This window comes from Rhinichthys klamathensis, unplaced genomic scaffold, assembly GCF_029890125.1.
Source record: "Rhinichthys klamathensis goyatoka isolate OS25496 unplaced genomic scaffold, OSU_Roscu_1.1 h1tg000446l_1, whole genome shotgun sequence".
NCBI classification, from domain to species: Eukaryota; Metazoa; Chordata; class Actinopteri; order Cypriniformes; family Leuciscidae; genus Rhinichthys; species Rhinichthys klamathensis.
Window position 1 is genome coordinate 576,574 of NW_026606941.1, and position 23,611 is coordinate 600,184.

General features: G+C 36.2%; 2 protein-coding genes across 3 annotated transcripts in view; both read left to right on the forward strand.

The window, feature by feature from the left end:
• Positions 1–4,320, forward strand: part of lamc1 (laminin, gamma 1) — a 66,973-nt gene extending 62,653 nt beyond the window's left edge. The window contains exons 23-28 of the mRNA XM_056236422.1: positions 30–179; positions 792–906; positions 1,319–1,518; positions 2,776–2,934; positions 3,020–3,119; positions 3,760–4,320. Coding sequence (XP_056092397.1) covers positions 30–179; positions 792–906; positions 1,319–1,518; positions 2,776–2,934; positions 3,020–3,119; positions 3,760–4,016 — 981 coding nt within the window. The 3' untranslated portion in view covers positions 4,017–4,320. The remainder of the gene's footprint in view (positions 1–29; positions 180–791; positions 907–1,318; positions 1,519–2,775; positions 2,935–3,019; positions 3,120–3,759) is intronic.
• A 5,707-nt stretch (positions 4,321–10,027) lies between these two features.
• On the forward strand, positions 10,028–23,205 carry lamc2 (laminin, gamma 2). 2 transcript variants are annotated; one of them, XM_056236415.1, is made up of 22 exons: positions 10,028–10,208; positions 13,348–13,527; positions 13,857–13,980; positions 14,069–14,211; positions 14,297–14,428; positions 14,532–14,721; positions 15,020–15,132; positions 15,242–15,457; positions 15,550–15,726; positions 15,998–16,231; positions 16,357–16,493; positions 18,482–18,638; positions 18,731–18,936; positions 19,125–19,204; positions 19,688–19,825; positions 19,959–20,103; positions 20,554–20,700; positions 20,922–21,036; positions 21,590–21,786; positions 22,004–22,162; positions 22,266–22,365; positions 22,562–23,205. In XM_056236415.1, the coding sequence occupies exons 1-22, from the start codon at positions 10,133–10,135 to the stop codon at positions 22,813–22,815; spliced, it is 3,420 nt and encodes a 1,139-aa protein (XP_056092390.1). In that variant the 5' UTR covers positions 10,028–10,132; the 3' UTR covers positions 22,816–23,205. The 2 variants fall into 2 exon arrangements, with proteins under 2 accessions (XP_056092390.1, XP_056092389.1); XM_056236414.1 differs by having other exon boundaries at positions 10,029–10,208; positions 20,551–20,700.
• Positions 23,206–23,611: the final 406 nt, after the last annotated feature.

Genomic DNA, 23,611 nt, shown 5'->3' on the forward strand with positions numbered 1-23,611 from the left:
CAAATTCTCTTGAATTATGTTTCCCACAGGATGAGGCCAATAAGATTAAGAAGGAGGCATCAGACCTGGACAAACTGATAGACAAGACCGAGAAGGAGTACAACGACCTGAGAGAGGACCTGAGGGGCAAAGAGACAGAGGTCCGCAAACTACTGGACAAAGGAAAGACTGAGCAACAGGTACATGAGATTTGACTTTAATGTACTCGTTTTGTCTCGGCTGTATGAGATTAGTTTTCAAAATGCAGCTATGGTGGTCTAAAATAAGAAAAGATTAGAATCTTCAGTTGCTTTTTTAGTTCAGCCGCTGTTTCACATGGTTAATATGCAAGAGTGGAGCTCATGCCATGAGGCCCAGCAGCCACATAAATGATACTGATGAGAGACGAGTGATACCACTGGTCATAGTCCATAGTCTCATTCTAATCTGATTGAGTTAAATGTCATGTTCTTAATGAAAGAGCTGAACCATGAACTCAGACATTGTGCTTATGAAACCTGCTCAGAGTGTGAGTTCACTTTTTGAGATGTTTGATAAAGTTTGGCATTTTATAAATAGCTCTTTCAGGATTACTTTAAGACTGGATGTTAATAATATTGTGTATTTGTTCACCCACAGTATTGCTTGTCATTTTTAGAAGTGAACATGTTTCTGATAAATAGTAAATTTTGTGTCAGTACAGAATTTCTGTACTTACAGAGTGTTAGCCAGTCAAGTCATTGAAGAGAGTGGTGCAAAAACCCAACATATACTGTGTTGTCCAACTCTCTTTCTGCCCCTCTCTTCTTCAGACGGCTGATCAGTTGTTGGCACGTGCAGATGCAGCGAAAGCTTTGGCTGAGGAGGCAGCAAAAAAAGGCAAATCTACCTTCCAAGAGGCCCAGGACATATTGAACAACCTCAGAGGTGAGAGCTCTTGGGTTATGGTGCCATATATATATAGTATAGTGTATATATATAGTAAAAGTGAGTCACACCATATATATATATATATATATAATACTTTTTTTATTTTTTTATTATTATTTTAAGGGGGGGGGGGGGGGGGGGATATATATATATATATATATATATATATATATATATATATATATATATATATATATATATATATTTTTTTTTTTTTATAATGATTAAAAAAGAAAATAAATAAATATTTAGTATTTATTATATATATAATAAAAAATGTTTATTTATTTTATTTTTTTAATTATTTTATAACAAATAAAAAAAACTATATATATATATATATATATATTTAAAAAAAATAGATATTTATTTATTTAGATATTCATTCATATTTGTGTCTCACTTTTAGACTTCGACAAGAGAGTGAATGACAACAAAACTGCTGCTGAGGATGCCATGAGGCGAATCCCAGAAATCAATGCGACAATCAATGAAGCCAATGAGAAGACCCGACGAGCAGAGGCGGCTTTAGGCAACGCTGCCGCAGATGCTAAAGAGGCTAAGGCAAAGGCAGATGAAGCGGAGAAAATTGCTAATGATGTACAGAAGGTACATGTTGAGTTTCAGATGAAGAATATCACAAGCATAAAGTCCTGGGATGTCTGTATCTTCATCAAATAGTCACACCATAGTTGTTTAATGCATGTTCTTACCAAATGTGATGTTTTAAAGGGGTCATATAATGCCATTTTTGTACAAGCTAATATGATTCTTTAGGGTCTAAATTCAAACTTTGTAATATACTTTAATTAAAAATTCTCATTAGTATTGTAAGAAAACATTTTACCTGGTCAAAAACAGCTCTGTTTTCAGCACGCCGTTTCAGTGCATATGACTTTAAATGATAATGAGCTTTGCTCACCCCGCCTCTCTGTTCTGTGCGTACACCGTGCGTTTATTGTTTGTAACACAATAACCATAACGCGTTGTTCAGTATAGACGTGGGATTATGAATTATATTGAGAACGTCGTACATAGAAAACATGCCGTAATGTACCCTGAGTGTAAACCTTAGCCGCATTCATTGTGAAGAGTGCAGCTAGCGATTTGCAAAGATATAAATATTAATATAAAGTTTAATAAAACGTTACACTCACTTCAGTTCTTCTGGAGATTCAGCAGGAACACGAATATCTGGTACCGATCCTTTATTCATGGCAGCTTCTTCCTTTATTCGAGCAGCTTCTTAGCAAATCCAGCTTTATACTGATCCTCGTTTATAAAGCAGTCTGGTGTGTGAAATGATTCGCGCAAACATGAGAGCATTGATGTTGCTCGTGGGGAATATTCCCTTCGAAAACAAACTCAGCCACTGCGTCTTCAGCGGTTCGGATTTGGGAACATTAAAATGACTGCTGTGTTCGTTATTACACCCAAGAACAGAACACCACAATCACTTAGACGCCATTCTGCTCATAGACAGTGCTCCAGCATATCAACAATGACCGCGCCGGTCCGCGCAGACTATGATTGACAGCTCTCACGAGCGAGAGCGGGTCTGTGTTGAAACGCTGCTGTCAATCAACAATCGTGGGAGGGGCGTCCGTTTTATTGACGTCACAAAAACGAACGGCTCAATTTGAGGCAGGGGAAAACATATAAGGAGATTAAAACAAAAACACTGGATGGATTTTTATCATTATATGATGGTTGTGTACAGGCACTGCCAACACACATTTCAGTACAATCAACTTGTAAAAGTGCATGTACCATTATATGACCCCTTTAAACCACATGACTCCTCTATATCAAAGAGTTGCCCTGTATATTCTAAACTATTATTTGATTTGTGTTTTCCTAATTTAGGGTTCGGCGAAGACTAAGACAGATGCAGAAAAAGCTTTTGAGGACACCATGAAACTGGATGGAGAGGTGAACAATATGATGGACCAGCTCACCGCTGCTGAGAAAGAGCTAGAGAAGAAGAAAGCAGAGGCGGACGCTGACATGATGATGGCATCCATGGTGCGTTTTGGACTTTTTGTCGACCACTTGTTTTAATACCTCATTGCAGACTTTGTAATTTGATTGACTTTGCTGTTCTTCACAGGCATCTGATAATGCTAAAGAAGCTGAGGGTAATGCCAGAAAAGCCAAAAATGCTGTCAGGACAGTGCTGAACACAATCAATGAATTATTAAGCCAGCTCGGTAAGACCATCTAGTTGCTAATCAATAATCCACATTTTTGTGACAATAACGAATCATTTTCATTTCTGCGTTTTAAGCATTTCTACTAGCTTGAAATAATCCTGTGTATTTCCTGTGTCATGCAAGATCGTTATCATGATATTTTGTTCTAGCTAATCAAGAGCTTTTCCAGTTATCATGAAATTTTAATGAAACACTAAAATAAAAATGTTTTATATTCTTGTTTTTATACATTTATATATATATATATACATATAACTGAAATAAATAGGTTTAATTTGAAGTACTACAATTACTAAAAGTGAAATAAAATGAAACTAAAACTAAATAGAAAAAGCTCAAATAAACTAAAATTAAAATGAAAACTGAGAATATAAAAATAAATGCTTATTCAAAATATTGTGTGTAGTATATACATAATACTAAACTAACACTGGTAAGCTAATAGGCTAAGCTGTTAGCTGTTATCCGAAAACGCAAAGAAAATAAAATGTTTAACTTGATTTTTAGCTTAATAATTCCACTTGGTATCAGTAATAAATTTAATTTCCCCATTATATTGTGCAAGAAGAATGTAGTTCTGTGAAATATAGTGACGTCTTAGCACACATAATTACAACACTACCTTATCCTCTTCCAGGCAACATCGATAAGGTGGATCTGAGCAAGCTGAATCAGATCGATAACGCCTTAAAAGACGCCAAGGACAAGATGGCAGGAAGTGAGCTGGACAGGAAGTTGAAGGAGCTGAATGACGTCGCCAAGAGCCAGGAGGACATGATCAGCGACTACGACCGTCAGATCCGAGAGATTCGAGCGGACATCGCTAACCTCAACGACATCAAGAACACTCTTCCGGAAGGCTGCTTTAACACTCCGTCTCTAGAGCGGCCTTAACCTCCACGCCACACGCTACACTCCCTGTGTTCTTCAATGTCCTCATCAGACACCACCTTCAACCAAAACAGGCTGTTTCCTTTCAAAATCTCTCATTTGCATTTTATTTCCTTTTATTAGGTTATTGTTTGTTTGTATTTCTACACGTTTCTTCGAGATCATGTTTTACAAACAGAAGACAAAAGCAGCTTTTAATTTTTTTTGATACGCAGAAATGATACGTGAAGAGAACTCCAAGCAATGGCGCTCACCAGCCGTGTGTGTGTGTGCGTGCGTGTGTGTGTGTGCGTATTTGTGTGTGTGTGTGCGTTATAGCCAGCTTTTAGAGACCTTAAACCCACATGACTGCACCACCTCCAGCTCTTCCTCTCAAACCTCTCTGATCTTTACCACAGAATCAGAACTATATGACTCAATCAGAAGCCAAGACGTTTGTCAGGGGAAGTTTGCTACTTAAGCTAGTGTATATCATCATCGGTAACGCTCAAAGCTAACAGTGAAGGAATCTTAATTTGTTCGTAATGCACATCTGCTTTCGCCCCTCGTGCTAGATTTGGTACTGATAAAGTGCGTCGAGAGTGAGTCGTACACGTAAATACAGTATTTCAGCTCGTGTGTATATAAATTGTTCAGTACTAGAAGTCCCTGCATGGCTCTGCTGATTTCATACATTTCATGGTTGTGAGACATTTCAGTTTTGTGTTCGTTTTTATTTTTTCAGACGCTGCTGCTTATTACAGGTGTCCTGCGAATCACATTAACATGAGCAAAACTCAACACTATGCAACTTTGTACATTGGCGTAGCAAGACTTTTATCTGAATACACTGGTGCTAATAATTATTTCAAATGTTATATTTTTGTGTGAATGTTTTTTTTTTTTTTCTCCTTTTTTATTATAATATAGAGTTGAGGAATTGTTATTTGTGTAAATATGCTTAAATGATTCAGGAACGGCTGATTTTAAACCCAAAATCTAACCAGCCACCTCATCGGTTCCTTCATGAGAAAAAAACAACAAAAATCAGCCAAAACTTCTGCATAATATAATTATATATATATATATATATATATATATATATATATATATATGTTCTGTGGTATAATACGCTTGCCTGTATACATGGCTCAGTGTTGCATCATAGCTCTATCATTTATTTTATTTGTGGAATATTCATTTTCAGCGGATGGTGATGCGTAATGTCTTGACCCTTTAACTTGTACATCCCCCAATCATGTCTGAACATCCACATATGTCTCTAATACTTCATATTTATCGGAATGATTTGCTTTACTTGAGATGGTAAGCTTAATCACGTGTTGCTAGTAAACCATCTATTTTAGTGCCTAAACTTTTGGACATAATCCTCTAAATGTGGACGTTGCATTTTAAGTTAAAGAGGTCTTTAAAGTCCAAATGATGATTTAGTACATTTCACTGTTTGTTTCTTACTGTTACCGTATCCGTAGTTCCTTCAGTTACAGTCTTACCCTGACGGGTTTGCTGAGTTTAGCAGTTCCTCAGCCGATAATGTCACATCGAGATTCAACTATGGAAAGTGCCACTATAAAACATCAGACATATTATAGACCTCCCCCACTACCACTGCGGACATAAGTGCAACACGTACACGTTTATGTATAAACAGTATTTTTAATTTATAATGTATCAAGTATTTGTGATCTGTTGTTCTACAGTTAGAGTATGTGTTTGCTGCACAAGTCTTTGTGATCCTTTGGTTTTAGAGAGTGTAATGGTTTTTAAAGACTCCCTTCCCTCTGTTTTAATCAAGGTATTCATAAACACACTCCCAGGACCTGACACACCTCTGCTTGTTACCCATTTGCCTGTAAATTCAAGCGTAACATTTGAATAATAAACAGTGGTTATTACAGGATTCGTCAGCGTGTGATTTTGCTTCATTTTCGTTGTAGAATTCAATTTGTGTGTGTATGTGTGTGGTTCAGGTAGGCCTATTTTTTCGTTGTGAGGACAAAATGTCTCTTGATTTTTTTATTTTTTTTTATTAAATAAAACCGCTTATAAATCATACTAAACTATGTTCTTTGAAAACATCCAGTTTGCAATATCAAGCAACATAACGAGCTGTTTTGTAGGCTACAGCTAAAAATAACTGGAAGAGAATGACACCAGAAGGCAGACACTTTAAAATTACAAATGGCCACGCCCGCTTTTACCTGTAAAATAAGATAGATACACTTTTGGTGGTTTTCAAACTTTTGAGACCAAGAACCCCCAAGAATGATGAGATTGTAAGGAGCCTTTATTCTAAAAGCAGATATTTCATGTATATATATATATAAAAAAAAACATTTAAACTGTATAAGACATGAACACTTAATTTATGCAGATTTGTTTTTTATTTCTTACTGTCATTTGAATAACATTCCAGATGTAGGCCTATTACAGTTTCCAAAAAATATTAAGCCGCACATCTGTTCTTGACATTAATAAAAAATAAAGATTTCTTGAGGAAAAAATTGGCACATTAGAATGATTTCTGAAGAATTGTGTGATACTGAAGACTGGAGGAATGAGCTAATGAAATTTCAGCTTTGCCATCACAATTAAAATATTTAAAATTAGAAAACTTATTTAAAACTGCAATATTCCAAATTTTTACTGTTTTTACTGGATATTTGATCAAATAAATGCAGCCTTGGTGAACATAAGAGATATACTTTTATTTTAAAAATCTAACCAACCCCAAACATTTGAATGATAGTATATATTTAAATAAAATGCTGACTTTAATAAACCTTAGAAATACATTTTCAAAAATATTTTTGTCTCGAATTGTCCATGAGCACCCTCTTGTGTCTTTCTTGTGGGTTTCTGGACCCTGTTTAAAAAAAATAGCCTGCTGAATAAACTTCAGTAGTTAAACATTAAATTCAAACCATATTCATATCATTATAGCAGGGCAGTAAACAGTATTTATTTCTGTACAGGAAATGACACAGAGTCATTACCAAATCTTGTTGGTCAGTATATCAGACAGATTCACTCATGAGACACAAAATCAGCACCATTAGCAATATCACTACATTTAGTAAGACTGCGCTATGATTCAGTGGTCGGTCATCATCGGATGCGGTTGCACATCATACTCATCAAACTCCATTTTAAATGTGTTTTTCTCTTCCGCGAGCCTGAAAGTACAAAATGTGAACTAGACACATAATGAAAAGCATTGTGCCAGTTTTGGCCTTAACAGACTGTAAGCAACTTAGTATTTCCAAAAGTCATTTACATCTTTGACATAAGAGGCTCTCTTTTAATGTGACTTTTAATGTCATGACTCTAAAAAAAAAAAAAAAAGAAATAAAGAGGGTTTTTCTCAAAATCCACCAGACTGGTGACACGATTGAAAAGAGCTATCATGATTCATGTGCACATCTGCAGAGTCAAATCCTTGAATCAGTCAAATCAAATGAGTTCATTTTGTTATGGTCGTTTAACACAAAATAACTGACTTATTGAAATAGCAAACAATATTGAACAGCTCACTCTTAAAAATGAAGGTTCTTTATTGGCATTGATGGTTCCATGAACTGAAGAAACTTCAACATCCATGGGACCTTTCAGTTACACAAGAGGTTCTTTATGGTGGAAAAAGATTCCGTACATTTTGAAAATGTTCTTCAAGCTAAAAAAAACTTGTTCTTTTAATAATTGTTCACTGATAGTATATATATATACAGTATATATATATATATACAATATATATATATATTGCTTTGCTTTTTCTTATGAAAAAAAAGAAGTGTGAAGTCCGCACACTGAAAAAACTGCTCCAAAGAATTTATTAGCAAGGCAACGTTTCGACCATCAGGTCTTCATCAGGCACTTCTTTTTTTCATTTGTATTACTCAGTTGTCCTGCACCTGCGCCCAATCTGGGTGTTTGGGATGTGCACACCAGTTGTGTATTTTTTGCTTTTTCTTATGCCATAATTTCATGCACTGATCCTCATACATTTTAAAGTGTGACATAACTGTCCTAACTCCTAAACTTATATTTGAATATTGCAGTGTTTTGCTTGATGAGAGGCAGGTTATTTCTTGTATGTTGATGATCATCATCAGTGATCTATGAGAGTGCTGTTTCTTGCTCCTGTCCTGTGTGAGGGTGTGGTGTTGGCAGAGTCCTGCGAGGGGTATAGATGTACTCTATGCTGTTCTCTGCGGCCGGAGGGAAAGGGTTTGAGCATGTTTTCCTGCAGAGGTTTTAGGTGGGGCTCGATCACTGCGTCTGTGTGAGGAACAAGGTGTGGAAGATAAAGATGTGTGGCACTGGATGTTTGGGTGTGTTTTGGTAATGCGTAGCTGAGACACCTCTGACTCAGCCCAGCGTCTCTCCTTTCCTCACGGAGAGTTCATGACAGGGCGTAGCCGACTGCACACACTAGAAAATACACTGCCTGGGGCTTTGGATTTTTCATGAGTGGAATATATTTGGCTGTTCTACAGTGTGACTCTTCCAGAGCAGTTCAGTTTGTTCCGGTATTTTGATGACAGCTGTGGTTTTGATTTCTAAGCAACGGTCAAAGATCCAATGGCTTTTCATTTATTACTCATTTTCAAGATGATTAAAAGATGGCAAACATCATATGATTCAGTACCACAGTAAGTCAGGATCCATGCACCCAATTCAACATGACAGTGATTCACTGCCAATTCAGATTATACTAGACATTAATTAATTTGTAAGACACAAATGCCAAATACCAGACAAGATCCCTCACAAAAAGTGAGACACTTTCCAGATATTTTATGCCTATATTTTGTTCTTTAAATTCACTTTAAAGTCACGTTTTTGATGTGTCCAAACTTGAAATGCAATCTCCTTGTGGATCAGTTATTGTAGTTAATGTACCCATAGATGATTGTGTGGTAAAGAAGAAAACTGCAATATCAGACTGTTTATGGTTGCTACATGTCTATGGCTTCGGTTTGGTGGCTTGGTCTTCAGTTTGGGTGTGGTTCTCTTGCCATCATTCTCTTGTCATGGTGTGAACGTCTAACAATTCAGTCCAATAAATAAATAAAAAACACTTTAAATAAATATAATAAATATGATAATAATAACAACAATAGATAGACTGACAGAGAGACGATGATAGATAGATAGATAGATAGATAGATAGATAGATAGATAGATAGATAGATAGATAGATAGATAGATAGATAGATAGATAGATAGATAAATATATAGATAGATAGACAGACAGACAGACAGACAGACAGAGAGACAGACAGACAGACAGACAGACAGACAGACATGATTTTTATGAAAACATTTTTTCAGGTCAAACAGACAAAGCAATTATCTTGATATTTTCTCCATAACTCAAAAATTCATGAAAGTTATATTTATATAGGCCCATATATTACCTCAAAAACATAGCCTACTTGAAAACTCTTTTGAAAATAATAATTACATTTTGTACACACATATGACAATGTTTTAGTTTTTACTTTTACTTACTAATATTTTAGTCATATCATATTTTATTTTTATTTTAGATAGGCTAATTGTATAAATGTTTCTCAAAAATATATGGAAGTTAATTTAAATAATACATTTCTAAGAAAATGACTTCTAATTTAATTAGCTTCTTCTATTCAATTTGTATCTGCTGCATGTTGCATTGTCACTTTATTAATAACAATAGTAGGCCTAGTCCTAGAGCTTGCATATTAAGCACAACAGAGCACAGCCTCAAGCATTAATAGCCTACATTTAATAGCACACTTAGATCTAGGTTTAAAACAATGGGTTTAATTGTTCGTGTGCGGTGTTCTAAACTTCTGGTAGCTAGGCGTTTAATCAAACACGTCTTTATGTGAGGAATGGCATGATACATTTCCTATCAGGCACGTATTCTCTGTGAATCACTCGTGAGTAAATATACAGTTGAGACACGGAGCTTGACGTGCCTGCGCTTGTTAAGTTGGAAGTTTTTAAATGCGCGCGCAGGGATCAGCTGGCACAACCGTCAGGTGTCTGTTTCGCGCTGAGGACCTTCAATATCCTTAATATTGACCTGCCACTATAAAAGAGACAACGTGCCGTTAAATCTTGTTTCTTGGATGTGGAAAATGAAGAGCAGTTGGATCTTTCTGTGCGCAGCTTGCATCTGGTATCCAATTCACGGGACAGTTCAATGTAGGTGTCTGTTCATTTTATTTTCTACATTAGTGTGTTGACAAGTGGTAGCTACATAAAGGCTTTCATTTGCAGTAGACCTATTTTGATTAAGTAGACCTATTGCTGAAAATCTGATTTGTGGGCATGACTTTTTTATGACAGTAATCACCGAATGTAATAAGCAGATTGCAGAATAAATTCCAATCTAAGAAAGCTTTAATAGGGTGTCCAAATGGGACAACTAAAGTTAGGTTTTGTATTTAACATTTCTTTAAAAAATAATAATAATTCTGTTCTCTTCATTATATTTAACCATGCAAAATGATATTGTGTTATTGAGGGATAGGCTATCTGGCATCGTAAACAGCAGCAGTGACAGTGATCAGAAAGTGTCTCACTTTATACCTGCATTTAGGCCTACTCTTGATTTTAATATATAATATAAACAAACAACAAACATACATTATATACCTCATGTAGCCTACCTATCATATAACAATAGCATATAACACCATTACCACAATACTTTTCATAAAGGTTAGTGATGTGATTTTAAACTCGTATGAGTTTAAACTTTATGAATGTAAAAACAGCATGTAGTCAAGCAGTGATCTGGTCATAAACTATTTTAAAAACTGTTCTTTAAAAAGATTAATTATATAGGCTAATTATTATACATGCAGTCGATGTCGGTGACTTATGACCTATGCTTCTTAAAAAAAAAAAAAGAATTACAGTCTATGCTTATGAGTCATGACCTATGCCTTAAGAAATCGTCTTTTTTTTCGAAGGCTACTAAAAAAACACACACACACAAAAAAAAAAAATTTTTTGGTACAGGACTAGGCTTTAGATGTAACAAATTATGCCAGTAGGCCTATATTACAACAATAGGCTATAGGCTAAAAGGCGATAAAAATGGTGATTCAATTCTGATCATTTCCCTAACATTCTGAAAAATGTTAGGGAAAAAAGTCCATTCTCAGAGTCAGCACATTACACAGAGCATTGTTTTGCGTTCCATTGCGCTGCTTTAATTGTATTTCTTTGTAAACATTCGATACATTTGCACGTGTCCAGCTGCTTAGTCAGCATCTCGCGCATGCGCTCTGCTTTTCTGTGAGAACGACCCTATAAATATCAACTCACATTGTTATGTGCCCTTTTCACATTTCCAGGCCTCGTCATGTTTGGTTAAATTCAGGAGACTACAGCAAATATAATTTTTGCATTCCCATTTGCTCCAATAGCGAAAGAAAATCCATGATAAATATATAGAGGGTAATTATGGCAGTCAAAAGAGAGACAAATATCAAAATGAATTGCAGTCACTCCCTCAGCCCTATTAACACCCTTGCAGGAGTGCTAACTATTTAATTTAATGCCAATCATGTAATAGGCCTATAACACAAAGTACACGCTGTTATAAATTAATTTTAAAACAAATAAAAATAAATAAAACTTAAAACTGGAAACGGAACATCAGTCTGTACAAAGGGTCCACTGTTTACTTTTAAGGATGACCCTTGTCTTACGCTTAGGTTTAGCTGTTGTTGCTGCCTGCCTGTTGCTCACCTGTGAGGGACCCTGATGTTGCCACATTAGAAGGAATGGAATGTCTGTTCTGAGTGGATGACGTTTGGTTCATGCTGACCTAATATTACTGTATTATATCTTGGTGATAAATTACCTACAAGAGTGAGCTTGTCCTACCCTCAAAGCGAGTCTATAATCAAACATCTATTATCGTCTGTGTGTTCAGCATTCTGTAGGCCTGGCTGAACATAGACTAGGCTGTTTTATTGCAGGTAATCCTACATGATCTAATGTGCTTACACAGCTGAGGGCATTTCTCTTTCCTTTTAAAAGATGTCCACCCTGGATGTCCGGTGTGTCTTTCAGATGCTTGTTGATCCTCATAGGCATTTGTGGTTTTGTCATTGTATGCTCTGGTAGCTTATGGTTTGTGGGTTTGAGTAATTGTCTATGTAATATCCTAGAGAGTGAGTGAATATACCTTAGGGCTGGGTGTTATTTACTGCATTGATGGCACCGTTTGTTTTTATAAGTATAAGAAGGTCTTTAGATGTTATTTCCCATGCTCACAGCAATACCACTAAAAACTTGACTGGCGCCAGTTAACTTTAGCAATGTGATGCTTTCTTTTTTTAAAGATTGTAAAACGTTATTCAGCAGATTCCTAAATCATAGAAAGTTGGTCAACATCTTTATGGGGCGCAGCGCCAGTGTCAGAAGCAGAGGACAACGTGTGTGCATTTATTGATAAATTGTTATGATATCTGTAATTCTGTATCTGTGTAGATCTTTATCATAAATGCAGTTTACATAATATGATGCGGGAGCAATTCAAGAGCATCCACTGTAGTTTCCCATCCACTGTAAAACCTGGGCTATTTATTTATTTATTTATTTATTTTTGTTTGTTTGTTTATTTAAATGAAATTCCTTTCATCTAAATGGCATGAGACTTTGTGACTTTTCCTATTTTTGCTATAATTCAGACTTAAGTGCAATAAAAAATGTGTTATGATATTCATTTTTATAATAAATCCAAAAACAAAACACATGAAAAGAACTATTAAAGGGCAAATGAGCTAATGAGTGGTCCTCTGCTGCCATCTACTGGTTATAGTGGTCATTTCATTTTCATGTTAATGACAGAAATCCTTCACTAAACTTAAAGCATGACATATTTTTCATGTTATCTTATCTCCCTGAATACAAATGAAAAATGTAGATCTTCTTTAAAGCTATAGAGTTAAAAAAAGAATAGTGTTTAAAACTATGTGTTGAAAAATAATTTTTAAACAAATATTTTATCCACATATTGCTAATCTAGACAATTACAGTAATATAACGTTTGTCTATATTCTTAATGAATATTAATGAATATTAGCTGGTTATTTACAATGATTAGAAATTGATTCATTATTCAGGGATTGACTTGATAGGTAGTGTAGAGTCTATATTGATAATGGTTATACATATTATTGTTCTGGTATACAAACAATATATTATTTATTTCTTTTTTAAACAAAACCCTCATTGTGGGCTGAGCCCCCCCTGACGGGGCCCTTCTTTGAACAGGGGAACGTTATTGGCACCAAGTAACTTATCTTGACATGTTGTCTTGCAGCCTCCACTACTTGTTCGTGTCATGGTAAAGCTCAGTACTGCAGAGAAGATCATCTAGGAGAACTGTACTGTATAAACTGCCAGAGAAACACAGAAGGGCGGCACTGTGAAAACTGTAAGGAAGGATACCACCACCAGAGGGCAGGAGACAACTGTGTGCCTTGCAACTGCAACACTGCAGGTGAGCTGAACATTTATTTACTCTCCTGTTGTGCTCCAAGTCATATAGGAAAGAATTTTAGTTTTTGGGATGAACTATCTTTTAGAATGTTTTCAAAAGCAATTGATAGTTTTCTTCATTTTGTGCAATATTTTGATGCTGCATAATTGAAAATGAATTGAAAAAGAAAAGTGTGCATGTACTAAATTTCTTGCTACTTGTTTTTGATATTTTGTTATATAATGCAAATATAGTTAGTTAGTTATACGTTTTTAATTGTGGCTTAAGTGCCTTAAGTGTTTAAGTGTAGTTACGTTGTTCAAAATGCATATATGCTTTGTTCTGTTCAGGTTCTCAAGGACCGTTCTGCAACAATGAGGGACGGTGTGCGTGTAAACAGGGAATTTATGGAGACAAGTGTGATCGCTGTGATGATGGCTCTCAAGTGACTCCCAATGGATGTAAGCCTTCGAGGTGAGAATAATGAGCCCTACATCTCTGACTGCTATCTGACTATTAATATGAAGGTTTGTTTGGTTTAATTAATGATCTTCTCCTGCAGGCTAAGCTGTCGGTCACGTAACAATGGCCGTCTTACATATAATACAGAGGAGTGTCTGCCCTGCTTTTGCAATGGCCATTCAAGTGTGTGCTCTTCAGCTGACGGATATTCCATTCACAACATCACTTCAACTTTTGAAAATGGTGAGCTTGATGTGTAACCTCTGGTTTTAGTAAGTCACATTTGGTTTTAGTTGTCTTTGTTCATTTCATTTGTCTCGTCTCACAGGACCTGAGGGCTGGCGGGCTGCCACTGGTCAAGGTGTGAGCTCCTCACAAGTGCAATTCAGGTGGTCTCCCACTCACAAAGACCTTGAGGTGATCTCTAAAGAGATCCTTCCCGTTTATCTGTTTGCTCCCGGTATGATAGTACTTTTTTATTTTTATTAATTATGGGCAATATCAGTAATTATCATTGATGCATTGTCATTTCCTTGACTCTTGTGCTTCTGTGTTTAATACAGCATCTTACCTGGGGAATAAGGCATTGAGCTACGGTCAGACACTCACCTTCTCTCTGCGTCTGGACAGAGGCGTCCGTCGTCCTTCCATCTCTGATGTCATGCTAGAAGGAGCAGGTCTTAAGGTGTCTGCTTCACTAGGAGACTTGAGAACTGTGGTGCCCTGTGGAAAGAAAATCGCCTACACGTTCAAGTGAGTAACATCATCAGTAATAACTAGATCTTTATGTTTTCTAAATTAACGTGAGTGGTTTTTACCCTGCCCTGGTCCCTGCTACTATTTAAGACTATAGATTTTTTTTTTAAGGGATGTATTATATATGCTTACCATATCAGTTATTGGCCAATTTTAGAGAGGGTTTGATCGTTTTGTTTTGTTCAATATTGTATATGCACTACCGTTCAAAAGATTGTAGAATTGGTACAAAATGATACATTTTTTAAAAAGGTATATGTCTTAGGCTGATAATAATTATTACCATATTTCACAGACTGGACGAACAGCCTGGAAGCAAATGGAAACCGCAACTCTCATCCACGGAATTTCAAACACTTCTGAGCAATCTTACAGCCATTAAAATCAGAGGAACATTTGGTGAAAATGGTGAGTGTTTAATCTCTCCAATCCAATGATGTACATACATAAACTGTTTTAAACATGCACACAGAATGTAATTCAGAATAAAAGAATTGTGTGTCTGGTTTCACAACAGGACGTGGTTATCTGGATGATGTCTCTCTGGTGTCAGCTAAACTGGGTCCCGGCACCCCTGCAGTCTGGGTAGAAAAGTGCAGATGCCCTGCTGGTTATGATGGACTGTTTTGTGAGCGCTGTGCCACTGGATACAGGAGGCGTTACCCTGGTCAAGGCCCCCGAAGCCCCTGTGATCCCTGCTCCTGTCAGGGTGGAACATGTGATCCAGAAACAGGTTTGTTATTTCAGTGGTTAATGCGTGTTTGTGCTTCAGTTCTGAAAAAGAAGGAGCCTGAGCTGAGAAAAGTGGATTTGTTATGTTTACAGGAGGCTGTTACTCGGCTGATGAGATACCAAATCTGCAGATGTGCCCTAAAGGTTATTATGTCAACCGCCAACAGTCCAACTCCTGCCAGAAGTGTCCTTGTCCCGAGGGTGAGGCTTGCTATGTTATTCCAGGAACCCAGGATGTGATGTGTGCCCGCTGTCCCCGGGGGACTACAGGTGAGGAACACGGAGCAAAAGAACAGGGAAACATCATGTAGATGGTTCTTAAAGGGAATGTACACCCAAAAATCTAAACAAATTTTTCCTTCTGGCTTCTCTTTTCAATATAATGAAAGTATGTCAAAAAGCACTATAAAAGTAGCGTAAAAGTATGAGTCATGCACTATACTCCAATTCTAGTAGTCATGCACTAGATTTAGATTTAACTTTAAATTTAACTATAAAAACAGTTTGAATCTCATTATTTCTGTTTGTCATGTTTTTAAAGGCTCTCGTTGCGAAATATGTGATGACGGTTTTTATGGAGACCCCCTGGGAGAGTATGGCCCTCCCAAACAGTGCCAGCCCTGCCAGTGTTATGGCCATGTGGACCAGAACGCCATCGGCAACTGTGACCGCCGAACAGGGGAGTGTCGGAAGTGCCTGAACCACAGCAACGGCCCCAAGTGTGAGAACTGTGAAGATGGATACCACCACAGTTACCCCACAGACCCATGTCAGGGTACAGAAAAATACCTTGACTCTCACAAGCATATATATAATGCTGCATACAATACCAGTAAAGTGAAATACAAAATCCATCAGAGTGAAAGTCACCTCAGTTTTTGCTTTCTTTTCTCACTGTAGCCTGCAACTGCAATCGTCTGGGCTCTGTGTCGAATTCATGCAGCGATAAAGGCCAGTGCAAGTGTAAGGAAGGTTACGATGGACTCAAGTGTGAGAAATCAACATGTCCATCCTGCTTTAACCCAGTCAAGAGCAAGGTAAGACATTGCAGAACTGAAAACAAAATAAAGAAATACAAAATATTCAATTATTTGATCAAAAATACTGTAAAAACAGGAATATTGTTGAAATATTATTACATTAATTTTTTTTATATTTTAATCTATTTTAAAATGCAATTTATTCCTGTGGTGACAAAACTGAATTTTCAGCATTACTCCAGTCTTTAGTGTCACATGATCCTTCAGAAATCATTTTTAAATATTGATTTGGTGCTTAAGAAACATTTATTAGTATTACAGTTTTTTACAATCATTTTGTTACTATTTTCAGAACCTTGATGTCATTTTTCACAACTCTAGACACAAAACTCACAACCAATGATCAAAATGCACATTTTTCAAAACTCTATTGCTTGGATACAATACACATAAAACTTAGATCATTTGTTCATTCAACAAAAATCACCTGTTCAATATGACACAACTTAACATCACAGTACTACTATTTCAAAAGCCAATTCACACATTACTTTTCAAATGAGTGTCTATTCATTTCCTTACAATGATCTAACTATCAATTGATACAACCGCTCAAAATGATAAGTAACCGTTGCATTACTCTTAATGCATAGTTGTATGGAAACAGACACACAATCTTCCATGTTTACAGTAAATCATGACAGTTTCAAGATAACGAGATTCATTGTCACCAATTAGCATGAACCAATTAGACTACAATATCCATGGATGTAGCCTAATATTTAATATTTTTGCTTTGATTCCAATAAACCTGTGTTGTGATTGCACTAGTGTTTTGCATCAATATATTACACACTTTGTTCAGTGATTCCACTATGTGTGTATTCTCTCTACTACTGCAGTGCTTTTACAGAGATGTATTTACTGTACATGTAGACCATAATGAAACCTGGATCACCTATTTTGTTCTACAATATTTAATGATTGTACGAACAATGACACAGTGAAACTATCGGTTGCTTGTGTGTGGGTGATCTATAGTTATGTTTCAATAGTATTTCACAGTAAATTTGTTTTTTGAACCAATGATTGTGCAAGTGCAAGATTTCTTTAAAGATGTGAATGCACAATGCAATGTTTTGAACATTAGACAGCCTGTGTTACAAGTGATAACCGTTTTGAGTTTTGTGTCTAGAGTTTTGAAAAATGACATCAAGGTTCTGAAAATAGTAGCAAAGTGATTGTAAAAAACTGTAGTATTTATTATTATTATCAATGTTGAAAACAGTTGTGCTACTTAATCTTTTTGTGGAAACTGTGGTACATTTTTTCAGGATTCTTTGATGAATAGAAAATTCAAAAGAACAGCATTGTTTTGAAATAGAAACCTTTTGTGATATTATAAATATCTTTGCTGTCAATTTTAAACAATTTAATGTGTCCTTGCTAAATAATAATTACTTAAATTACTAATCATCCATACTTATACGTGTGTGTGTGTGTGTGTGTGTGTGTGTGTGTGTGTGTGTGTGTGTGTGTGTGTGTGTGTGTGTGTGTTCGAGTGTGTGTGTGTGTTCGAGTGTGTGTGTGTGAGTGTGTGATTTAACCATGAGAAAATAACGATCATTTAATTTGTGCTATCATGTCAAAAGAAGCACTTTACACTTTATGTGTATGAAAGAAAAGATGAGAGAATCCTGCTGGGTTTGATGATTGTTTATTATCTGGAGTGATATAACGGTATGTTGCTCTGCAGCCGATCTTGAACACTGACTGTGTGGGTGGAATTAAATGTGCTGTTTGCCCAGGGACCAGCACACACAGTCAAGACTGATCTCATACACAATCTCAATGCTGTAGTGCATTTACCAAACCTACATAACAAGAGGAAAAAAGCCCACTCAAGGCTAAAAATGATTAAACAACATTAAATGATGACATTTAGCGTTGGATCCAGTCCCTGCGCAGCTGCTAAAGTAGAGGTATTAAGAATAAATGTTGACAAATTATGGTAGATAAATGTTGGTCTTTGTGTTTTAATTCAGATAGAGGTTTATGCACGACAGCTGCAGGAAATGGAGGATTTATTTAAAGGAATTGGAGGTGATGATGCTCCAGTCAACGATGCTCAGATGGAACGGGCTATTAGGGCCGCAGAAGTCATGGTCCAAAACCTGGAAATCAGAGCAAATGAACTCACAAGTACAAAAAAAAATCCTTCCTTTGTTTTGATTAATTAATTTTTTCTAGTTAGTTCATTGTTTTATTTAAACTATTTTTTTAATACCAAATAGGTACAGAGAAACAGCTTCAGGATAAACTGGCGAGCATTAGCCGATCCCAGCTGAGAGAGGACAGAAACATGGAGGCTTTGTTGACAACAGTGGATGGGATCAGAAACAAGGATCAGCAGTACAGAACGGAAGTTTCAGAAATCCGTAACCTCATCAGTGACATCGGGTTAAAACTGCAACAGGCCAAACGGGACATCCAGCAGGCTGTGAGTATTTAATTATTATATTTTATATGGGTGGTATTATATTAATATTGGTGTTTTTGTTTAGCATTTGGTTTTCAGCCGGTTGTTGAAAGGTGATCTATAGCGTAACTATCGCATAGAGGGTTAGTAAAAGTATAATTATTGTTGTTTTGAAAATTCTCAGTATTTTTGTAATATGTCTATTTCAGGAGTTTCCCTCAGGTGATGGGGTGCCAGGTGCTGACACCTTGTTTGATTTGGTTCAGAGAGCTGCTGATCTTGCTGAGCAGTATGTCATGTGTTTTTCTCAAATGACAGTGAAACAGCACAACATGTTGTGACCCATAACTACATGTGCACTAATAAGACACTTGCTTAGCCAACAAAGGCTTGAATAGTTTTCACAGTTACACATTAAAATGTGGTTGTGAACTGTTTTATCCCCAGACTTTACATGGAACATTAAGTGAAGACATTATTATTGAACAAAAGTCATAAATCAAACACTGAAATATATTAAAATCCAGAGTTTGACCTTCCGCATAACCACATCAACAACAAAAGATTAAAAGCTGATAAGCTTATTTATTTTGCTATAATAACTATCCATTATTTAGTTGCATTACTGCATTTTGCATGTTTTTTTTTTACTTGAGAATAATTAAAAATGCATTTAGCCATTGAATAGACTTCAACTTCACTTGCTTATCTGCTGTACTACATATGTTGTGCATCAATTTTGTGTAAAACTGACTGGTGTTTTCCTTTCCAGGCATCAAGGTGAGGCAGTGACGGTGGAGACCATTGCAGCCAATTCTCTAACCGAATCTGAGAAAGCCCTAGATCTCATCCGAGGTGTCATCAACCGAGAAAATAAGGTCAAAGACCAGGTCAAGGACCTCAAAAAACTGTAAGTTGCTTATAGCTCAACGTTTGAATGAGAAACATTGTTAAACAAGAGCATTCTCTCCTCAGTACAGAACTGTTACCTTCATTGTGCAGAGGTAAAGGCTGAGCTTACTTTCTAATGATGTTGTTCTCAGGTATGAAGCAGATGTAACCAAAGTACTTGACATGGAGAATAAGGCCACTAAACTAACTGATACAGCCAGAAAGGAGAGCGAAGTAGCTCAGAACACTCTGAAACAGTTATCTGACCTGGAGAAGAAACTTCCAAAGCCTCTGACGGTAGTGAATATGGATTCAATATTTATATAGTTTGAGTAAAAATAAGGGGAATACAGGAGCCTCAAGTCTTTGTTCACAACCCGATTATTTTCCAGAAACTATTTGCCTGTTACTGGAGTCTAAAAAAATACACTATATAAAATGATCAATGTGTAGTACACAATTAAAAATAAAGTTACTACAATGAAAGCATCAGATACGACATTTCCCTTAGCTCACATTCAGCATTAAAAAATACTTATAAAACAGAATGAACTACTACAACAGTAAAAGAAAGAAAGTTATATATATATACTGTATATATATATATATATGCTTCTAAATTATCACAGAGTAAGACATTTTAACCAGGTTCCTCTGAAAATGTATATTTGTGTGTGAGTGTGTTATTGTATGACTCTATTGCGTTTCTGGAAGTTGTTAGTCAAAACCTTTCTGTTTCTGCAGAAGGACATTGCTGGTGTGGTTTCCATGTTTGACAGTCTGAAGGGTATGGTGGAGGGGAATCTATCACAATACCAGGACTTTCAGCAGTATATGCTCAATGAACAGAAAGAGACAGCTGATCTGTTCAATAAGGCCAAGACTTTCCAACAGGTAAACAAGATCCTCTGTTAAACCTTCCTGAGACTGTGTAGATGCTCAGAAACCACTGAAAAATATGTGAAAGATGTGTAAGAATGTGATGACTGAAAATGAGCTTGATTTAACCAAGAATTTGCAACAAGACTTACTTTTATATATCTGTGGAAACATTGACCTTTAGTGCATTTCCTGGGTCAGCAGAAAACTTGACTAATGTTTTTATTTGATTTAAGGTTCAAGACAAACTTCTTGCCAGGGCAAACGCAGCTGAAGCAGTCACAAATAAATCTCTGGAAATCTTTGCCAACAACAAAGATAGTCTGGAAAAGACACTAGAGACGCTCAAAGGTGCGGATGAACAATGGATTTTAAGCTATTAAATATCATATACACATTACCGTTCAGAAGTTTGTGGTCGGCAAGATTTTTTATGTTTTCGAAAGGCGTCTCTTCTGCTCACCAAGGTTGCATTTGATTTAAAATACAGCAAAAACAAGGAATATTGTGAAATATTATTACAATTTTAAATAACTGTTACTGTAATGGTGAACAAACTCTTTGTCACATAATCCTTCTTATATGCTGATTTGGTGCTCAAGAAACATTTCTTATTATTATCAATGTTAAAAACAGTTGTGTTGCTTAATATTTTTGTGAAAACCATGTTCTTTGATGAATAGGAAGTTAAAAAGAACAGCATTTATTTGAACATAATAAATGTCTACTGCCACATTTGATCAATTTAATGCATCCTTTGCTGAATAAAAATATTAATTTCTTCAAAAAAAGTCATACCTCCCCAAACTTTTGAGCAGTAGTGTATATATCTCCAGATAATGTTCTGCCATCATTTAAACTATCCAACACAATTTACCTAAATGTCTCTTTTGTCTTTCCTCAGATTTTGATGACCAGATTGGTGGTAATAAGGATCTTGCCGATGCTGCCATTGCAAAACTGCCTGCCATCAATGACACCATCCAGAAGGCCATAGCAGACAACATCAAGACTCAGGACATTTTGGATGCAATGGCTCCTCACTACAGAGATGCTCAGGATACTATTGACTCTCTTACAAGCACTGCAACCAAACTGGAGGTATGGCGACCTGTTATCTTGAGTGTTCACCTAATTCATTTCTAAAAACAATATTTGTGCCAATGCCATTATTATGTCAATTTTACAGAGAGACCAGTTCAGTTTCTCACAATGTCTGTCACAAGTTTACTAAATGACCCGAGATGAGTTGGCCTATTTGAACTGTATACAGAAAGTTTTGAATGTGCTCACAGGGTGCTTGTATGTGTCTCCACAGGGAATGTCCGATTCTCTTCCGTCTTCTAGCGATATTTTGGAAGCTGCAACCAAACTGAAAGCGGACGTAGATGGACTGAATATACAAGCATCTGTAACTAGGGACAGATTGAATGAAGAGAAAAACAAGGCAAAAGCACAGATTAATCAAGCGAAGAATGTAAGAATGTCTGCTTACATAAAACTATTTGAGCAAACTATTTGAAATCATATTTACTTTGGAGTTGCATGCTAAACTTTCTATCCTTTGTTTGTCAAATCAGGCTGTCATGGAGTCTACTGGAGCACTTGGAAATGCAAAGAATGCCAGGGATGCTGTTAGTGATACTTTAAAGACAATCACTGATATTATGAGCTCACTGGGTGAGTTATAACAGTAATTCACTTCATGCAAAATATACAGTCAAGTATGGGAAACTTAGACTTGTCTATTAAAGATAATTATCAAACTGGATGATGACATGTTGGAGGCAGAATATATTTTCATAACTTGATCTTAATTCCAAACTCCAGCGATGAGTAAGGATTCAGTATATATAACTATGATATTGCTTTCCAGGAACTCCTGGGACAGTCGACGACAAACGAGTGGCCGACCTTGAGAACGCCATCGCTAAAAGCCGCAACCGCGTGGAGAAAGAGCTGAGGCCCAGACTCAGGGAGCTGGAGGAGAAGGAAGCCCAGCTGAGAGCCAGCATTTCAGGCATGATCAATGACATCGACACCATCCTGGCTGACATTGCCAACTTAGAGGAGATCCGTAAAAACATTCCAAATGGCTGTTACAACATACCACCTATTGAGAGGCCGTAAAGGCTTTGGTTACTGCAGGGCCAAATCCCAATGTTACATAGTTTAATCTATGAACTTACTGATGTTACTCGTCAACTAAAGAGTGTTTGTTGCATATAACATGATTTTGTACTGTTTGAGAGATTTTTTTTTAGTATTTATTTTTTCAGTTGATTTTTTTTACTGTGAAGTTTGAAATGATGCCAAAGATATTTCCATTTGGGTAATTAATAGATACATATATGCCATATCTGAAACTAATTGTTCTTGAGAAGAAGTAACACCCAGTTGCTTCTCCATCTGTTTCTGGATATAGTGAAAAATACATTCAAATGTGAAAGAAATGCACAACATAACAAATTTCATTCTTTTGATTTCTGTTTTGTTTTATTAAATTCGGTATTCATCAAGGACACGAGTTATTGTCATGGCAGCATACTTTTTCAGTGGTTGAATGCTTATCGAATAGCCACTATAAAATAAAAATATATTAATATATGACATTACGCTGACACACGTATACATGCTTTTCACCATAGACCACTAATTTAAAAAAATTAATAATATTGAAGATCTAAAATTAAGTTCTGCAGTTTTAGCATCTTAAAAACAGAACCCTGAATCTCTATAATCAATTCAAAAGCATGAGGGCAATTAAAATACAAGAAGAAACAAACAATATCATCAACAATATCTACTCTTGTTGATCACGAGTTTGAATGAAGGCATGATGAATGCAAGGAAGCAGTGAGGATTGTAGAGGTACAGAAGAATGCAGCATGCCAAAACCGTGAAAAAATATATTATTTGTGGTGTA